This window comes from Ictidomys tridecemlineatus, chromosome 6, assembly GCF_052094955.1.
Source record: "Ictidomys tridecemlineatus isolate mIctTri1 chromosome 6, mIctTri1.hap1, whole genome shotgun sequence".
Classification (NCBI taxonomy): domain Eukaryota; kingdom Metazoa; phylum Chordata; class Mammalia; order Rodentia; family Sciuridae; genus Ictidomys; species Ictidomys tridecemlineatus.
The window spans coordinates 8,917,245-8,937,169 of record NC_135482.1 but is presented as its reverse complement, the minus strand read 5'-3'; the positions used below and the strand labels follow the sequence as shown (position 1 = coordinate 8,937,169).

Below are 19,925 nucleotides of genomic sequence, written 5' to 3'. Positions count from 1 at the left end.
GCACCTCAAACCAGGGGAAGCACGGGACCAGTCAAGGAACACCCCGGCCACGGCGGACACCCCAACCAGGGGATCCAAGTGCAGCGAAAGCATGCACGAGGAAGGGGAACGAGAAAAGTACAGCCACTCTGCACACGTCCAGGAGAGGAAGCAGTCACCCTCGACCAGCAGCCCCACTCCTGAGCACAAGCCCTAGGGGACACCTGCGGAAAGGACAAGGATGTGCACTGGAACTAACAGCCCTGATGCCCAGCAGCTGAGTCGCTGACAGCAATGTGGTCACATAAGGAGTCCCAGAGATGGTGATACTTTTAAACCGGGCAACCAGGCCACTCCCGGCTCCTCAACACTGGGCCAAAGACAGCAGGCCAGAGCAGCCACCACAATAGCCAAAAAGTGGAAATGACCCAATGGCCCAGAGCCAATGAATGGAGACAGAGAGTGGTCCATATACATGTGGAATATTATTCACCCATGAAAAGGAGCGGAGTACTGGTAACACATACCTCAACACAGGTGAACCTTGAAAGAAAACATTCTGCCCAGCCGAAGGAGCCGTACACAAAAGAAAATGTGCTTCTATTGTATTATATTCATTATATGAAATGTCCGTATCCATAGAGATGAAAACAGATTAGTAGACACCAGGGTGGGGAGTGGTTGCTTAACAGGCATGGGGATTTCTTCTGGGACGTGCTTTGAGACTAGATGGGGTGGTGGCTGCACAAAGTTTTAGTACACCACTGTACTGCACATTTATTTATTTGGTACTGGGGATTGAACTGGGGGTGTTCTACCACTGAACCACATCCCCAACCCTTTTTTATTTTGAGACAGGGTCTAAGTTGCTAAAGCTGGCCTCAAACTTGCAATCCTCCTGCCTCAGCCTCCCAGCTGCTGGGATTACAGGCATGTGCCATCTCGCCTGACTTGAACTGTACACTTTAAAATGCCTGATCTTATGCTATGTGGATTTCACCTCAATTTTTAAAAGAGGGAGGAAAAGCAAGTGACAGATGAAAGTACAGTTCTATTTGTCTCAATTTCAAAGCTCTGTAAAGATATAGTTTAAGGATACAAACATGTGATAAAACCTCAATGAAAGGGAATAATTTAAAATGTCAACTAGTGGTTATCTCTGTGAGGGGAGTCAGATGACAGGACAGGCAGGGGCACTGAGGGGCCTTGAAAGGGACAAGAATGGCCTCCTCTTTCAACTGCACAGTTCCCAGGGAAGGGTCCCATATAACCTTAGGGTTAGGCAAGGCTTAAAAAGACCCCCCTGTAGGGCAAAGATGCCAGACGTGGTTCAGTGCCTGGGGTTTAATCCCCAGCACCGCCCAAAACAGCAGCAAGCCCACCAGAAATGAAGCAGAAAGAAAAACTACTCAATTCTTATCACAGACAAAAAGCTGACAGCTAACAGACTCCTACAAATCAGTAGGAAAAAGAAGCAGGAAATAGGGCAAAGACCCTGAAGCGCCTTCCCAGAGGAAGACCAACTTCGAAGGGCTCGCTCAGCAAAGGCCTCGACTTCTCTGTAAGAGAAATGCAAACTACAGTGACCCCCAAAGACCACTTCTCGGCTAGGACCGTCAAAGGTCCTCAGTGAGATAGCGCAGTTTGCTGGCAAGGCTCGCAACAGGTGGCTCCTCCCCAGGTGGCCAGCGTGAGACAGTCCAGCAGCACCTGCACATCACCCCTGCACTGTGCAAGCCGAGGCCTGGACAAGGCTGTCTGCTGCAGGCTGTTTGCAGCAGCAAAAGCTTGGAAATGACCCAAATGTCCATCACTGGGGAACTGGTTGAGAAAGAATAGCCCATCCACAGGCCAGAACACAATGGAGGGAGAATGAGGAGGCTCTCTGTGCAGGAGAGGAAGATCTCCAAGGCAGGAAGCGAAGGGCCAAGGACTGAACCACACTGTCCTCATCTTCCAGCTGCGGAGCAAGCTGGGGAAGCGGCATCTGCCTTTGGTAGTATCCACACAGAGCAATGTGGAAAAGAAACAGGAGGAAGCAGCCAGGCGGCCAGGGCGCTTGCTGGATACTTTGTTAAATCCAACTCTTCCACCAGGAACTGTAACTGCACAGAGTAACAACGCACCCCTCCAACTGGCCAACTCCTGGGTTTCTGGTATATTCCCAAGGATGTACGAGCAAGGGTAGAATGTTTCCATCACCCCCAAGACATGGGTACCCTTTAGAAGTGAGTACCACCCTCCTCAGCCTCTGTCCCTGGCCACCACTAATCTACTTTGTCTCTGGATTTGCCTGTTCTGGACATTTCACATAAACAGAATCATATATGATCATTTGTTGACCTTCTTCTTCTTCTTTTTGGGGGGTCCTGGGAGTTGAACCCAGGTGTACTTAACCACTGAGCAACATCCCCAGCCTTTTTTTTGGGTACTGGGGTTTGAACTCAGGGGCACTCAAAGCTGAGCCACATCCCCAGCCCTGTTTTGTATTTTATTTAGAGACAGGGTCTCATTGAGTTGCTTAGGGCCTCGCCATTGCTGAGGCTGGCTTTGAACTCCCGATCCTCCTATCTCAGCCAGCTGCTGGGATTACAGGCATGCGCCACTGCGCCCAGCTATGCATTTTATTTTGAGACAAGGTCTCATCAAGTTGCTTAGGGCCTCATTAAATTGCTGAGGCTGGCTTTGAACTTGCCATCCTCCTGCCTCAGCCTCCTGAGCTGTATGATCTGATTCTTTGACTTAACAGTTTAGTGTTTGGATGTTAGTTCTATAGATATATATTCTGATTTCTGAGCCACACAAATTAAGAAGAGGTGACTAAGCAATGGGAGATAGCAAACTGTAAAGTGCTTCTGACACATTGGCATTCACTGCTTGGTAGAGTCCACAGGTCTCAGGGTACAGTGAAGACGTGGCATGGGAGGGGAGCCAGGGCATCCTCGATCCGATGCCCTGCCCCTTCTCACCACAGGTGCATGAGGCAGCAGAGCGCAGCAGGTATTCTCCATGCCAAGCCGCTGACCCCTGTCTCGACTCCCCACCTCCTAGCCAAGGCCTGGGTGAGTCACCTCGCACTCTGTGCCCAGGTGCCTCACCTGCTATGCTCCTGGGCTGCCCCAGGCACAGAACTCAGGAGTGGGCTCTGGCACGCACAGGCACAGCTCTACCAATGTGAAGGCTGCCAAGGAGGGGCGAGGGCAGCCCTAGGGAGCAAAGGCGCTCCTCCCCGGGCAGCGCGAGAGCTCCCAGCACAGGAGCAGGACTGAGCCAGGCACAGGCCAGCGGGGGGCATGCAGCCAACTCTGAGTGCTTTGGTACAGCAGGACCCCAGACATTGAAGGAGAGGGTGGAAAAGGAGGGCAGCGCCAGGATCTGAAGGTCTCGAGAGGCCAGATGAGAGTGTGGCCTTCCCTGAGGGCTCAGCCAGGCACGAGGTTGGGGACCTCACTGATCCTGATCCTGACACTTGAGACCAGAGAAGCCCCTGTGTGGGAGCTCCCTGCCGGGTGTTGGCAGTGCCTGACCTCTACCCACCTCCTCCCAAGCTGAAGTAACTAACCGTGTTCCAAGACCTTGCCAAATGTCCTATGGGGGGCAAAAGTCAGCACCCATTAAGATTTACTGGTGTACCAGAAAGGGCTGGAGGGGACCCGAGGGGTCAGGAGACCCAGGAGGTGGCCACTGCGGCTGTCCAGGCAGGAGCTGCTGGGGGCCTTGCCCAGGCAGGGTGCAGATGTGGATGATGCCCGAGGCAGGCCTTGGCCAGAGACTGCAGCAGCTGCATGTGGGCGGGGTGTGGGGGGTGGCACACAGGAGGGGCACTTCATCCCCCAGCCCTGGCGCCATCCTGCCAGAGCTACTGCTCACATCTCTATCTGACATAATGAAAACCTCAAACTCCAAAGGTCGAGTGACCATATGCCACACAACTTACCAAGGACAGGGACTCAAGCTGTTGGGCAAAGCCTCTGGCCCCCAGAGTGCTGGAAACCTTCTGTCGCAGTGTTCTCCCCGACTGCCAGCCCTCTGTCGCCTCAGATCTCACTGAGGCTGCCAGATCGCCCTCCTTTCTCACAGCCACTAGGCTGAGCAGCAGAGAGGAAAAGTGCCTGGCCCATGAGGGACAGGACCCGCTGGGGCAGAGCAGGGCTTGAAGTAGCGCTCCCAGGGCCCCTGCTCTCTCTCCATTCCACTTCCCTGTCATCCGGATCACCCAATTCCAGACAGGTACTGAGCCCTGACCAGGAGCCCAGGCCCGTGCAGGAGCTCTGCTCACCCTCGACGGCTGCAGTAAAGCATAACTGGCGGCGAGAACCGCGCGGGGCGGGGCCCATGGAGGCAGATGGCCACGGCTTCCTGGCAGACGCTGCTTTGGGAGGTGAGTGGTCTAGGAATGGTGGAGAGGGCCTAGGTGGAAAGGCTTGGAAGCCAGAGAAATGGCCCCATTTCAAGTGCAGAATGTGGCCCATTGGTTATATAGCAGCCACATGAGGGGCCTGGTGGGGACAGGAGTAACCAGCCTCACATGGGGCTCACAACAGACGCCATCAGGGACCCATGGGTGCAGGGAGGGGTTGAACCCACCTGCCCAGCAACAGCAGCAGTAGCAACCTTTGCACCCGGTGTCAGAGGCTGGAGTGTCCCCCTTGACAACCTCCCCCAGAACCACCTGAAGAGCTGAGGATAGGGATTCCTTTTTGTGTGTGCATGCAGGGGGACTGGGGACTGAAACCAGGGCACTCTACACTGAGTGACACCTCCAGTCCTTTTAAAAACATTTATGAGGCAGGGGCTCACGATGCTGCCCAGGCTGGCTTCAAACCTGTGATCCTCCTTTCTCAGTCTCTCAGGGCACGGGGACTGCAGGCATATGCCACCACCCCAGGCTAGGGCAGCGTTTCTAAGCAGTCTAGAGTTGCCCAAGACGCACAGTCAGTGGGCAGGCCCATGGCAAGCCGCCTCTGGACCTGTGCGGCCAACTCGAGCCCCTTAACAAAGTGGGTGCACTCTCCTGGCCACCCCTCAACAACAAGGGCTGGGAGCCCTGGAGAGCAGCTGTGGGGCTCGCAGTCGCACCCCTAACGAGGCCATCAGTGTTTGATCCTGGAAAGCAGCTTGGAAGCCGTGTCCAGCCCCACCTGGAGAGGCCATCTGGAGTCAGGCCCTGGCCCTGGCACTGGTAATGAGACAGTGGCCAGAGCTCTGAACAAAGAGAGCCAGCAAGGCCGGCCGGGGGACCCACAATCCCTGTTGTCTCCAGGCCAGCAGGACACCGGCCTAGGGTGGTGCCAATGGGAGGGCACCTCAGGGTAGAGGCCCCACACCCTCGCACCACTGGAGTCTGGATGGTGGCGCAAACTGGCTCCCTGACCCCCAGGCCCAAGAGGACCCAGATCCTTGGAGAGCAATGACTCCCAACTCAGCCCAGGGGCGGGACACGGTATGGAACCTGCTGGGCTCAGCAAGCAGGTGCTTTCCACACCAGGTCCTCAAACTCCTCACAACCCCACCTCCACCCTGAGAAGCCCGTTGGGTGCAGTGGCACAGCCTGCCATCCCAGGACTCTGGAGGCTAAGGCAGGAGGATTCCAAGTGAGAGGCAACTTAGTGAGACCCGGTCTCAAAATTTTAAAAAGGGCGAGGGATGTAGCTGGGTGGTAGAACACCCCTGGTCCACTACCCAGGGCTGCAGACAGAGAAAGGAAAGTTAAGAAAACTGACTGCCGCCGTAGAACTGTCATCTACACACAACTTTAAAAAAAATGGAGAAGTCAAGGATGGCAGAAGTCACCCCTCGCTCAGGGTGTACAGCTAGAAAAGGAAACACGGGTATCCAAACCCAGGCCAAACGGACTCCACAGCTGGCCGAAGAGGGGCGAATCTGGACCTTTTTACAATAAATGAGATGACTGTGGAGAAACCGGAAGACCTGCCTTCAGGGAGACGGTGGCTTTTCTCAGTGATCTGGGGAGGCCCCTCCCTCCAGAGGCTCCCACTTCCGTCTGCAGAAAGAGGGCCTGAAGGGTGCTGCCTAGGAGCGGGTGCTGCCTAGGAGCGGGTGCCTGCTGTGCCAAGAGCCAGGTCTGTGCCCTGCAGTCCCGAGTGGCGAGAACGTCCTTCCCCCACCTGTCCATCTTCCCAAACAGGTGATGGGGACCTCCACCACACAGACAAGACTGCAGCTCAGCAAACCAGGAAGAGACTGGGACCAAAGCTGGTGCAGTCCCCAAATCCCAGGCTTTTCCAATCCTGCCATGAAGCTCTTGCACACCCTGGTCCCTGTTTTAGCACTTGTCCACTTGACAGTCACTGGACACCTACTGGGGCAAGCCACACGCTGGGCCCAGGAGAGGGTGGGCAAACTCAACCCTACGCTTGCCTCCCAGGAGCTCAGAGATGCAGCAAAACCTTGATTTAAGTAAGTTTTGAGACAGGGTCTCACTACGTTGCCCAGGAAAACCTTGAATCCCTGGGCTTGAGTGTGGCTCCCACCTGGCCTCCCAAGGACTGGGACTGCGCACCACGGCGCAGCTGGAGAAGATCTTTAAACCAGCTGCAGCCACACAGGCCTGCTTCCTGTTCTGAGCCCCAGCATTGTGGGACACAACCTGCCAAGCACTGGGCAGGAGCTGCCCACCAGGCCAGCACTCCATGGCCCACAGGGCACTTTCCCATGGTCGCTTCATCTGTACCTCCACCCTGAGGTACAGGGGGGCTGACTTCACAGGTGGGGACCCTGAGATCACAGGACAGCCACACAGAGTGCGGCCTAGAACACAGGCTGCCTGTCCTCGGCACCCACTCAGGACCGTGTGGGGTAAAGGCCACCTTCTCCAGTTTCCTGGGGCAACCTTGGGTGGTCACCCTGACTATGCTGCGCCTCATCTTCACCAGCAGCATCCCGAGGGGCTCCATGAGGGAGGTAACGCTGGAAAGGGCACCCAGGTGAGTGTTCACAGACCTTGTGTGCCCCGCCCCACACCTGAGAGCCCCAGCCCCCCGGGCAGCAGATCTCCGCTGGTGAAGAGGAACCCTCAAGGTCTGAGTTGGTGCCCAGGCACATTGACGGGTCGGCATTTCCTGCCCAGGACAGAACCAACTCATTTTCATTTCCCAAGCAGGGAAGCAGATGTGGCCCGGTTCTGCTTACCAGGGCACAGGGACAGGATGGAGGATAAACCCCAGCGGAGCTTGCCACCTTGCTCCATAACCCCAAGCCCACCATCAAGGGAACGACCAACACTCAGAGGCAGGGCTGCAACCCGATCCTGGGAGCAGCGCCCCCAGCAGGTTGAGAAGGCAGCACTCAATGGCATAAGCATCACTTCTCCCAGGCCAGAGAGGGCTGAGATGTCAATGATTTGTTTAAAATGACAACACTGACCAAACTCAGATTTAACAGGAAGTACATCCGGAGGGAGAACTCCCTGGAGGAGGAGGACCCCCCCACCCCCGGGTCATTCCAAAGCCTGTGTGAGCTGCATTCCAGAAGGCCAACCACAGGGACAGCCTTGCTGGGGCCAGGTGGTGGCCTAGGCCTTCTCCCTACCAGCACCCTTCTTCCAGGACAGAGGACACGGGGTGCCAACCCAGCCCGGGCTTTCCCAGGCCCAGATGGAGACCCAGGTCAGCTGCAGCTGGAAACTGCAGCTAAAAATATCCTCCTCTGCCCAGCACAGCAAGTGGGTGCCCCGCCCTGCCAGTCGGGGTTCCAGACAGAGCCAGGAACTCCCGGCTGCCTCCCTCCACCTGAGGCTTCCTTCTCCCCCTGGGATGCTCCCAGAGGCAAGACCAGCCACTGGAGCACAGTTCTGGCTTCAGATCCTGAAATCCTGGGATCTTTTCTCCTCATCATCCCCAGGACCATCCCAGGCAGACTTACCCAGGTAGATGTCTCCAAAGGACCCACTCCCAATCTTTCGGCCCAGGCGGTACTTGTTTCCCACGCGTAGCTCCATGATTCACTCTCGCTGCAGAGGGAAGCAGAACTCGGGTCAGAGAACTGGGAGCTGGGAAGGGGCCTCACCCACCCCTCCCCACCAAAGGCTAGGCAAAGCCACAAAGAGACTTGGAAGACCAACCATCTCCCTCCCACTGCCCAGGAAGCAATTTGACCTCACTTTGCTTGAGGGCAACCAGGTGTCAGGTAGCCCTGTAGCCACACCCACACATCTGGGAGCAGCCTCAGCAGGTCCTGCACAAGACACTGGAGAAAACAGCCCCCTTTTAGGCCCAACCTCTAACCCACCCCCAAGCCTGGCCAGTTCCCAGTGTGTTTTGAGGGAGGGGGCCTGATCCACACTGGGGGAGAGGCAGGACAAGGACCTGCCAACCTCCACGCCCTCCACTCCTGACACCAAGAGCCTTTCACAGCCCTCTGCCTGCATCTGTTTGGAAAGACTGTCAGGCTGACTTTTTTCAAGACTAGGAGGGCTTCTCCCTGGGAACTGGCCCTGGGCTCGGGCAACCCAAGCCAGGTTTAAGTGTCCAGTCCCTGTGGGACTAGAGTCATTCTGATGTGAGAAGCTCCCCTTCCTTCTGCTATTCATCCTAGGTACCCCAAGCCCACCAACAACAGGGACCTCTAAGCCACCCTGGCAGGGATCTCTGTACTGGTCTCGGGCAGAGGTCTGGGCACCTGTGCTCCTGCCAGCAAAAGAGGAGACTCACAGGCAGTTTTGGTGAGAATGGCAGGGAATGGCAGACTGGGAAACAGGGAGGGGAGGTCCAAGAGACCTCAGGGTGTTTACAAGAGGGTTAGTCTGCGTAAGCAAGAGGGGACTCCTTTTGCAGACGGGAACTCAGGCCCAGAGAGACCAAGCCACAGCCCTCATGCCATCCAGCAGCAGACAGTGCCAGGGTCCCAACAAGGAGCTGACAGGGGTCCTGCTGGCCCTCCCAGCCCCCGACCCTCACACACAGGGCTTCTTTCATGCCAGGGACGGAAGGCAAAGCAGGAAGATGGGAAAGCAGCTGTGCTGACCCTTCCCCATGCCAAGGGCTGCCCCCAGAAGCCAGGGACCTGGGAAGGGAGCTGGGAGAGACTCCTTCCTTTGGTAGTCAGGCTAGACTTCCCTGAACCGGGCAGAGCGAGGAGCCAATAGCTCCTGCCTCAGAGTAATATCCCAGTCTAGAGCCGGCTCCCAGGGAGAAGCCTCAAGCCATCGGCAGCCACAGGAAACAGCCTCCACCCGGTGGCAGCCAAACTGGGGACTCTCCATCAGGGCCTCTGCCCACATGCCTGGCCTGGCCCAGCTGAGGCACCACGGCTGCCAGCAGCACACTCCACATTTGCAGGAAACCCACACGCCGCACACCCCACATTCACACGCCGTCCAGCTGCCCGGTGTGTACCCGCCAAGGGAAGTGAGGAAAGCACACAAGCAATGAGCCCTGCTGGGGGGCCGGCGAGTACGCATACAGCCCCCCCCCCCAGCCCGTTTCCACCAACGCTGATTCAGAGACCACACATGGCAGCCGGGGAGCCGCAGGTTAGGAAAGAAACATAAATATACCCGCATCCTATATTACATAAATACCCATGCCGGGTTATATAAATACCCATGCCCTCTGTCTGGGTGTCTTACATAAATATACTGCACATAACCCCACAGCCCCCCTCGGCTCACCGGGCTGTCTGCAGAGAAGGGAACAGGGGTGCAAACCACCAGCCCTCCAGGACCCCCCAACTGCTCTGTGCCAGCCACCCAGAGAGCAGGGTCTCCCCAGCACTGGGGGCCCAGGGCCCTAGGGAGAGCCTTGTGTGTCCCAGCATCCCCCAAAGGAGAAGGGAAAGGGTTCATCCGAGAATGGGGGAAGCTTTCCTGTTCTCTGGCTGCTTTTCCCATGAGGGTGGGGTAGGGATGGGGGGAGATAAACAAAGTAAAAAAACAAAAAACAGGCAGACATGGAGTCAGGAGTTTCAGTGGGTTAGAAGATGAGACAAACTACCAACCAAAGGGCCACATGGGCAGGTTTTTTACTTCCTGACACCTCCTCCCTTCCCTAGAGGCAGGACCCTTGTCACTGGACCATAAAGATAAAAACTGAAGGGGTATCCCAGCCCCCAGGCAAAGGAGACCCAAACTCGGGCCATGTACTGGAAGCATCTTAGGACACCCTTCTTGCCCCCAATCCTTCTGCCTGAGAGGTTAGGCCAACAAGAAAACATGTAAAGAAACTAAGGGCAAAGTTGGGGAGGGGGGTCCCCACACCCTGAGTTTGGGTGCTTCGAGTTGGGAACCCTCTCTCTAAGGTCGGGGCACCGACAGTTTTGCTCCCAGAGACCTGCAGAACAGGATTTCTCACCCACAAATGGGAGAATCGCGTCCGATAAATAACCCCCCTTCCCTTCTCCACAAAGGAAAACAAAGCCCTTGGCCTGGGCGACCAGGCACCCCATCACCCCAGGACTCCCCTCCCACAGGCGGAACAGCCTTGCTGACCCTGGCTCTGGGGCACCGGGCCAGAGAGCAGGGGGGCGCCGTGACGTCCGCGAAGCCGACCGAAGCCCCGGGTTGGCCGGGAAGCCCGAATCGACAGTACCGGGTGCCCTCAGCACCCCCGTCCCTCCCTCGGCGTCCCCAAGTCACGGCCCTGAAGCCGCCTCGGCGGCCGGGGCCTTGGAGAGTCCAGCTGGGGGAGGCGGGCGGGGCCGAGGGGTCCTCCCCCTCAGGCCTGCAAAATAACAGTCCCCCTCCTCGGTCCCCAGCCGCGCCTTTGTCCTCGCGGGCCGAGCGGGCGGCGCCCGGAGTGCCCCCCCAGCCCCGCGCGAGCGCGCGCGTGTCGCCCTCCGCTCCCGGCAAAAACAAAGAGGCGGAGGAGCCCCGTTTCCCCCCGGGTTTGCGCCCCTCGGCGGGCCCGCGGACCCCCCATATTTACCCCTCCGGGAAGGCGCCGGTGCCGGGCCGCTACTCGGGGGGCTGCCGCGGGCGGGGGCGGCCCGCCGGGGCGGATGCCGGAGGATTCGCGGGGCCGCCCGGCGCGCCAGCCTCTCCCGGCCCAGCCGCCGCCGCCGCCGCCGCCGCGCCGCGCCGCGCTCCTCTCCGCTCCGCTCGCCCCGGCCGGCTCAGGCTCTGGGCTCTCGCCGCCGCCGCCGCCTCCCGGCCGCCCGCCCCCGCCGCCGGCTCGCGCGCTCCCGCCCGGCGCGCGCCCGCCGGCTCCCATTGAGCCCCGGGCCCGCCCGCTGATGTCATCCCCAGCCCGCCGTCGCCGCCCCGGAGGATTTAAAGGGCCCGCGCCCTCCCAGTCTGGGGGAGTGGGGGGGGGGGTAGGAGGTGGGCAGCCAGGAAACGCAGTGTCCCCGGCCCCTGGAGGAGCACCGTACAGGAACGCAGCCTTGCGCGTGGGGCACGGGGGGCGCACGCAGGCACCGCCACCCGAGCCAGCGCCAGGTCCAGGTGGAGAAAGTGGGACGGGAAAGAGGAGGGAGCACAAGAGCGGTGTTTTCTATCCCCAAAGCCCCCTCCCGCCCTGCCAGGTTCTCTCTCCGCTCCGAAGGCCCGTGATTATGCCTGGCACCACAAAGGAAGACGTTAGATAGTTGGGGTTCGGTGCACCTCTAGGCTGAGTGCTATGGAGAACACAGGCTCTGTTGATTCAGGGGCAGGAGCAGGCCGAGGGGTGGAGGTAGCCTGCGGGGTTCAGTTACACCTTCCTCCCGGAGGAAAATCAAAGGCAAAGACCCTTTTCTTCTCCGTGGTGCCGCTCAGACTAAGCACAGAGCAGACCCTCACTGAGTGAGCAGCCCCACGCACTCCCATGGATGCAACACTTGAGTACGCATCCAGTCAAGCCACCTGCCGGCTGCGAGCTTGGGGGGGGGGGTGTAAGAAGACCCTGCCCTCCCCAGGTCACGGGCAGAATTAATTAAGGCTTCCTACAGGCTTCCAGCTGATGACATGTTCAAGACCGGGTTATTAAAATGATGATATTTACACTGTGCCGTGTGAAGCTCCAAATTATGACACACCTACATTCTCACACACACAATTGTGGCTGTAGACACACAAAATGCCCAAGCACACGGCAACCCAATCCCGGAAGCCCATGTCCCAGGAAGACTCACTTCCATAATAACTGCATCTTCCTTCAAGCCGGAGGGACTTAGTCACACACTGTTCACACTGGTGGGAGCCCTACAGACCAGGTCCTTTTGCAGGCCATCAGAATGTGCCCAGAGAGGGGCAAGGGGTTTACCCAGAACCACACAGCACACTACATAGGTCATTCTCCTAATGGTGTGTGGGAAGCTGGGCCTCAGAGACAGTTTCCAAGAGCAGGAGAGAGGAAGAAGCAGATCCCGAGAGATGATGCCTGTGGCAGTCAACTGGGGCCTGCCCTCAGTGCCACCTTTGCTGGGGCAGGAGGTCACCAAACATGTGGCAGGCTTGATTTGGCCTGATGGTTTCTTCTTGTTTTTGTTTTGTTGATTCCCAGTTGGCAGATTTCATATTATAGATCCAAATTCCTGACTTGTCTTGAAGCCTTGGGAGATCTAGCACCCTGGGCACGAATTTTTACCTGGCCACATGCCACACTAGCTTGGGCAGCAGCCCAAGGGCCTCATTCTGTGTCCCCACATTAGCCCAGGCAGTGGGACCCTGGTACGAGTGTGCCCTCTGGTCCTCACCACTGTGGCCTTCCAACCTGGGTCCTGCCTCCCAAACTTGGCCCCTCCTGGTCTACAGCACCAACTAAGCACCCTGGTAGCAATTTCATTGAATCCTCTGCAAGGACAATAAATTGAACTGTGCCCCCCCCCTTTTACAGAAGGGGAATCTGAGGCTCTCTAGCATAGATCAACCTCACTGAGACTCAAACCTGGAACTTGCTAAAAACCTCTCCTCCAGTCCTCACCCAGACTGCCTTCAGAGAAACGTCAGCAACCCACTGTCCCAGCTTCCCTTCCCCATTCCAGGACTTGTGGGCCTGCCTCCCACCCACCCACCACTCCCACCAGCCCTGAGGGAGATGATCAATTCCTAGGCCAACTGGTCAGAAGAGCCTCTGGTCCCCAGATAAGAAGCCCAGAGCTCCTGGGCCCTTCCAGTCTCTCTCCCTTGGGCCCCACCCACTCTCTCCTTCGGATGGAGGGAGGATCGCCACACCCTGTGCCCAACGAGCTGCATTTTGGGTCTAAGTCCCATTTCTTCCTACTCCCCCAGGAGTCCAAGCGTGAGTCCTTCTACAGAGCTCTGCAGCTAAGCTCTAAGGGGAAACAGACGGGATGCAAATTAGCTAAGGAGCTGAGGCTGTTCCAGAGCAAAGAAATCTTACCTCCTTCCAGCCAAACTTCCTCTCCAAGACATCCCTCAGCGACTCCCAACTTTAAAGCCCCAGGGCGGGGCCGCTCAAGCTCCCAAGCCACCCTCCCACCACCCAGGGGATGAATGGAAACTGTGGAATCCCAGGCCACCAGGGCTGTGCGGGCTTCCAGGGGCTCTGCACCTCCCTCCCAGCAGCCCTTCCTAGCTGATGTTTGTACCCGATTCCCAATTTCAGACCCCTCAGAACCCAGGGCACTGCAGAGCACTGGGCTGGAGGCCTCAAGGACAGCACAGGCAGATGAGTTAACAGATGAAACCCTGGGACAGGGAGAAAGGTTTTACTAAAAATGTGAAGGATGGTCCTGAAAACGGCCCTCCAAAATTGGTCCTCAGTCTCCCAGCTCTCCTCGCTCAGCTTCTAAAAGGCTCCTTGCTCCTGCCATGCTGCCTCATAGAAGTAGCCGGGCAGGCCCCAGCCAAAGGGCCTTAGCCCTGGCCCTTCCGGGGGATGGGGGGGGGCGGCTCAGTCACCTTCACAGGGAGGCCTGCTCTCTCCCCGCCCAGCTCTCCTGGTCTGCCCCACGTTTCCCCTGGCACTCATTACTATCTGGCATACTCTATATGGTACTTTTTATTTATCTTTCCTTATTTTCTGTCTGAATCCCCCACTCAGAAAACTAAGTCGCATGAAGGCAGGGACTTAATGCTATTTTGGGCACCACTGTGTCGCCAATATCTGGAATAGTGTCTGGCACCTAGGAGGCGTGTAACAAACAGCAAATGAATGGACTGTGAAGAGGCAGCCTCCCTCCCTCTGACCACACGTGAAGAGCCAGCCCCCGGCTGGGCCACCCCTCTGAGAGACCGACATCGTCATCATCATCATCATCGTTGTCATCACCTGCGTTGACTCATGCAGTGCTGATATCCTCCCTGGGAGGAGGCCGCAGCCTGCCAGAGCCACTTCACCCAGGGTAGCGGAGGATGTCCCTGGTGCCTTCCATCAGGCTCCTGCCTGGACCCTCTAGGAGAGGGGTGGTCCAGCGAGCCAGCTGACGCTGCCACTTTTTAACCATGTGACACCAGCTAAATTCCTTAAACCCTCTGAACCTCATTTTAAAGTTGGGATCATACAGGTAATAATGCACAAAAGCAGCCTGGCCCCAGGAGGCTGTGAGGGGGCAGGGGCTGCTGCACTTCTGACGAGTCCACCTGACCAGCCCACCTGACCCGGGCGCCCACCTGACCCGGGCGCCCACCTGACCCAGACTCCCAGCGCCGCAGGCTGCGGGCCCCCCTTCCCCTTCTCCATCTTGGTCTTGGCTTTGGGGGTGGGGCTGCAGGGGGGTTCTCCAGGCCTCTCAGGTTCTGCTCATGTCTCTCCCAAGTCCTCTGAGGATCAGCGGCCCCTGGGCTCCAGGAGGCCCCCGCTCAGGCCTCCTGGCTGAAGACACTGCCTTGGTGCATTTACTTCTCACCAGTGAGACCTTGGCTCCCGGTGCCCAGACCTTCTATGAGGTCCGCCACCTCAGAATCCTGCAGGGGAAGTGCCCTCACAAGCCTCTCCTTTAGATGCTTCTCCTAGGTGACCTCACCACATGGCCATGCCTGGCCGCATCATCCTTGGGCAATGGTTCCTCCCACCTCCTCCAGCTCCAGGAGGGCGGGGTCACAGAGACCCAGGTTTGAGTCCCAGGCCAGTCACTGGACATCAGTGGAACCTTGGGGAATTCACAGGTCCTCTGTGAATTCTGGGCAAAGTGACCTTAGAGGTCTTCAGGGTCCCCTCTGTAAAGCAGAGGCTAGGCTGGATGGGGAACATCCCCTACATGCCACACCCTGGGCCCTGTGTTGAGAAAGACTCTGGGGTTACAGCAATCTTGGCTCAGTGGGGAAAGGCTCCCCTTGCCACCCCCATCTTCCAAGGTGAGCGGTGTAGTCGGGCGCAGTGGGCACACCTGTGATCTCACTGACTCCTTGGAAGCCAAGGCAGGAGGGTGTGAACTGAGGGCCATTTTGGGCAATTAGTGAGACCCTGTGTCAAAGTTTAAAAAAGGTCTGGGGCCGGATACAGTGGCCCATGCCTGTAATCCCAGTGGCTCAGGAGGCTGAGACAGGAGGATGGCGGGTTCAAAGCCAGCCTCAGCAACAGCAAGGCCCTAAGCAACTCAAAAATGAGACCCTGTCTCTAAATAAAACACAAAATAGGGCTGGGGACGTGGCTCAGTGGTTGAGTGCCCCTGAGTTTAATCCCCGGTATCCCCCCCACAGAAAAAGTGCTGGGTACAGCTCAGTGGTGAGGACCCCTGGGTTCAATGCCTCGTACAAAAAAAAGCTGAACTAAAGGACCGTGAGCAGGGCCTGTCAGCTCCGCTCCCAGCTATTTCCTGAGCGGCCGCATCTTACCTTGTGTCTTCCATCTGGTTCCTGTAGCTACCTGAGAACCAGCGAGATCGAGATCGTGTCCTCGGCTACTGAAAATACACCACGTAGGAAATGCACATTCTTTCTCAGGGCCTGCTCCAAACTGGCCCCTACCTGCCTGATGCTTCGCTTCATGGCCCTCAGGGCTTTGCTCCTGTGGTTCCCTGGGCCCAAAGATCTCTGCCCAGATCCTTGAAAGGCCTCCTGCTCATAGCTCAGGTTACAACCCAAAAAGCCACCCCCTGGGCTGGGGACACAGCTCAGTTGGTAGCGTGCTTGCCTTGCATGCCCAAGGCCCTGGGTTCCATCCCCAGCACCACAAAGGAGAAAACAGAAAGCCACCTCTCCCTGAAGCCTTCTTTGACCGCACTCTTCCCCTCTGCTAGTCATGCCGCTTTATTTTCCTTATGCTACTGAGAAGTGCCTGCAAACACCCATTTATTTTTAACATCCTTGAACATCTGCTCCAACAGAGAGCAGCCCTCCCGTGGGTGCCCCGTAAACCCCCGTGCGAGGCGCACGGTCCTGGGAGGCTGAGGCCGGGCACTTTCCATCTCTGCACAGACTGTGCCAAAAGCCTTCCCTGAGGGACGGGCCCTGTCCTGTGGCTCCTCCGGACCCTGCCCACCCTTCCCCTGGGCTTTCCATCCTCCCTCTCCACCTGGCGGAGGTGGGCAGACCCCCACCTTCCCTATGCTGCTGTCTCCTTCAGGGAAGCCATTTACAGAGGATCAAGCCCCCCTGCCACAAGTCCCCCAGGCACAGGGAGCACTTAATAAACCCCCAGTGTCCCCAAAGGCCCCCTTGCCCTGCTCCGAGCTGGGCCCTGCCTCTTCTCCCCTCTACCTCTGGGCTCCCTGTCCCTCTGAGCTCAGCTGACCCTCCACTCAGCACCCAGTCCCTTGTTGGTGCCACTGCCACCGGTCTCCAGAACTCGCTCCTTCCACCCTCTGGGAAGCCGAGGATTCCTCTTCCCAAGACACCACCACGGGCTGGGCCACGGGCCTCCGTGGAGAGCCACTAATGATCCCGATGCCCACACATCACCTCCTGGGCCCGGCAGAGTTGGTGCGACTCATCAGGTCCTTGCCACGTCACAAGTCTGTCCACAGACATTTCCTGATGCCACATGGCCTGAGAGGTCGGCCCCAGCACCTGCGTTACCCCCCCAACTACAGGGGCTGGCCTTGGGCAAGATCCAAGTCTGGGGAGCACCACGGAGATCACCCCTCCACCCCGCCCAGCCCCACCTATCTCCCCCACCATCTCCTCCTGAGTGGTACTGGGGATGGCACCCAGGGCCTCACGCCCGACCACTGAGCTAAGCCCCCAGCCCTGGGGTCTCTCTGTTGCCCAGACTGGCCTCCAGCTCCCGGGCTCAAGGGATCCTCTTGCCTCGACATCCCAGGCCTGGGACTGCAGGCTCCACATGGGCCCTGTTTTCTTTATGTGAAAAGCTGCACAGTACAACTGTGAGACCAGTCCCCGAGTCCCCTGCCCCACAAAATGCCACCTTCCAGGCCTGTCCACAGAGAAATTCCAACACACAACCTCCTGGGCCCAGCAGAGAGGAAGGGGGGGGGGTCTTAAAGTCTTAAAGGCTGGTGGGAGGTCGGGGGAGGAACAGCCCAGCCCAGCAAGTAGGTAGAGACCTGGCCATTTGGGGGTGGGCGGGGCACCTTATGGGGAAACCATCAAAGGGGAACCAGGACGCCCCTCCCTCTGGGGAGAAGAGTAAAGGGGAAGGAGGAGGTGGGTGGGGTCTCCGGTCCCAGGCAGCTGACTATGGCATTTGTCCACTGGCTCTGCCAAGAGCAGCTTGGAGCTGGGCAGGAGGAGGGGAGGGGCAAGAGCGGACTTCACTGGATGGACGCCCCAGGCTGGGCCCTGACCGTGGAGTCCACACAGTCCCTCAGGCTGGAGACCACCTCACCCCACCTGCTTTACAGGTAGAAGCCAGAGGACCAGAGAGTTTAAGAGAATCTAAGGTAACATCCACAGGGCAGCGAAGGACCTTTCCAAGCCCCCCAGGAGCCGAGTCCTGCCTGGGCCTAGGTCCCACCCTGCCTTTGTCTCCCCCAGCGCATGCCCACAGGGCCTCCCAGACAGGGCCTCCCAGACAGGGCCTCCTTTTGTCTTTTAAGATACCAGGAATCCACCTCCCACTCTGGAAGCATCCAGGGGAGGGACCCTGCTGACCACCAAGGCAGCTGTCTTTCAAGTAGATGCCTGTGCCCCAGCAAGCTCGCTAGGTGACCAGCGGAATGCGGGAAGGAAAAAAATGGAATTTATATTCTTATTTTGTTTTTAATCTTAGCCTTCTAAATACTCTTTTGTGGGGGTATGGGGATGGAACCCAGGATGGATCACTAAGCTACACCCCGGACCTTTTTATTGTGACTCAGGATCTCAGTAAGTTTCCCAGGCCGGCCTCACACCTGCAATCCTCCTGCCTCGGCCTACGAAAGAGCTGGGATTAAGGGCTGGGGTTGTGGCTCAGTGGTAGAGCACTTGCCTCGCATGCGTGGGCCACTGGGTTCGATCCTTAGCACCACATAAAAATAAATAAAAATAAAATAAAGATATTGTGTCCATTTACAACTAAAACAATTTTTTTTAATTAAAAAAAAAAAAGAAAGAAAAGAAATAGCTGGGATTACAGGCCTGTGCCACCAAGCCCAGCTCTAACTGTTCCATTCCAATGTACATTATAACGTACACATTGACGCAGCAGAACTTACATGCCACTCAGCACAGTGGCTCACGTCTATAGCGCAAGCAACTGGGAGTCTGAGGCAGGAGGATCACAAGTTTGAGGCCAGACTGGGCAATTCAGTGAGACCCTCTCTCAAAATAAAAAAATAAATAAAAAGGTCTGGGGATGCTGCTTAGTGGTAGAGTGCCCCTGGGTTCAGTCCCCAGTATCAGGAAGAAAGAAAAAGGAAAAAAAAAAAAAAAGCCCAACATTGCTCTGAAGCTCATGGATGGGGGGGCTGGGGGCGAGGCCCTGGTCATCATGGGGAATCTGGTTCCTGACCAGGCCAGTGGTAGAGACTGGAACCTTCCGAAAGGGCTGTTTCCCAGGCCCAAGGCGGGACTTGATGCTGAGTCCTGAGGCTAATTGTCTCTCCGAGTGACTAAAGTGTGACTGTGGAGTGAGCCACCACCGAGTTTCTGTAAACCCAGGGGTGACTGCCCCAGCTGTGTTTCAGGAAGGAGAGCCGCCCGGGTCCTGGGTGCTAGGGAGCCTGACCTGCCCATTACTGTGCCACAGGAGAAGTGGAAGGGACGGCTGGGGTGGCCTTGTGGACTCTCGGTACAAGGTCATCTGCCACTTGGGCACTCTCCCCTCCAGGGCTCAGGGCCCCCTGTCACCCATCTGGTAAGTCCACCAGTGGGTGCCCATCACAGCAAAACCTCACTGGGAACCCAGAACAGGGCCTGGGGACTGTGGACTCCGGGAAACATGGATTTCCCATCTGAATCGAGGTGTGGCCACAGGTACCCCAGCGATTGAGCAGACAAGTGCCCAGGCCCCCTCTGAAGATGGCCAGGGAGTTAAGAAATGGGGGGTCAGGAGGGTGGGGCCGCATGATCTCCCTCCCAGGCAGAGAAGGCCCGGCTACCCACTGACGGACAGGCCCAGTGAACAGGTAGATGGGGCATTATTCCCATTTCACAGAGGAGGAAACTGAGGCCCAGAGAACAGACTTCTGCTCTTTCTAAGCAAGCCTTAGCTGGTCCACGTGCAGTGATGACTCAGATTTGACTCCCGTCCCTCCCCATCCCCCACACTCCTGCATCTGGTCCTCTGATACAGAGACCCCTGGGGGAGTTGGCAGCCGTGGGGTCCAAACCTCCTCCATCCCTGCTCCCCGGGTGGAGCGTGAACAAATCATGTCTTCTGAGCCTCCGTTTCCTTGTGTGTATAATGGGTTGATTGCCTCCACCCCCACCCCCTACTTCTCTTCCCCAGAAGCACATTCCAAGAGGTTGAACCCATCGGGGATGCGGGAGGTCACTGGCGCTGCCTCAGGGGTGCTGTGTTTGCCTCTCACAGAGAGGATTTCCCATCTGAATGGAGGTGTGGCCACAGGTACCCCAGCGATTGAGCAGACAAGTGCCCAGGCCCCCTCTGCAGATGGCCAGGGAGTTGGAAATGATGGCTCAGGTCGACCTGCCCCAGACCGGCTGACTTCACCGTTTCTCCCAAGACCTCCTTCCCCTCTCCCCCGCTCTTCTCCTACTCTGG

At 57.6% G+C, this 19,925-nt stretch overlaps 1 protein-coding gene across 6 annotated transcripts in view; it reads right to left on the bottom strand.

Moving 5' to 3' along the window:
- The window catches only part of Csnk1e (casein kinase 1 epsilon), a 33,405-nt gene that overhangs the window by 12,047 nt on the left and 1,433 nt on the right, over window positions 1–19,925 (bottom strand). For 2 of the 6 annotated variants that reach the window (XM_078052732.1, XM_078052734.1), the window contains exons 1-2: window positions 10,863–11,018; window positions 7,864–7,951 (exon numbers count right to left, since the gene is read on the bottom strand). In XM_078052732.1, coding sequence (XP_077908858.1) covers window positions 7,864–7,939 — 76 coding nt within the window. In that variant the 5' untranslated portion in view covers window positions 7,940–7,951; window positions 10,863–11,018. Of the gene's footprint in view, window positions 1–7,863; window positions 7,952–8,101; window positions 9,402–10,426; window positions 10,722–10,862; window positions 11,086–19,925 lie in introns of those variants that run through there. The other 4 variants (XM_078052735.1, XM_040278030.2, XM_040278026.2 and 1 more) reach the window with 4 other exon arrangements.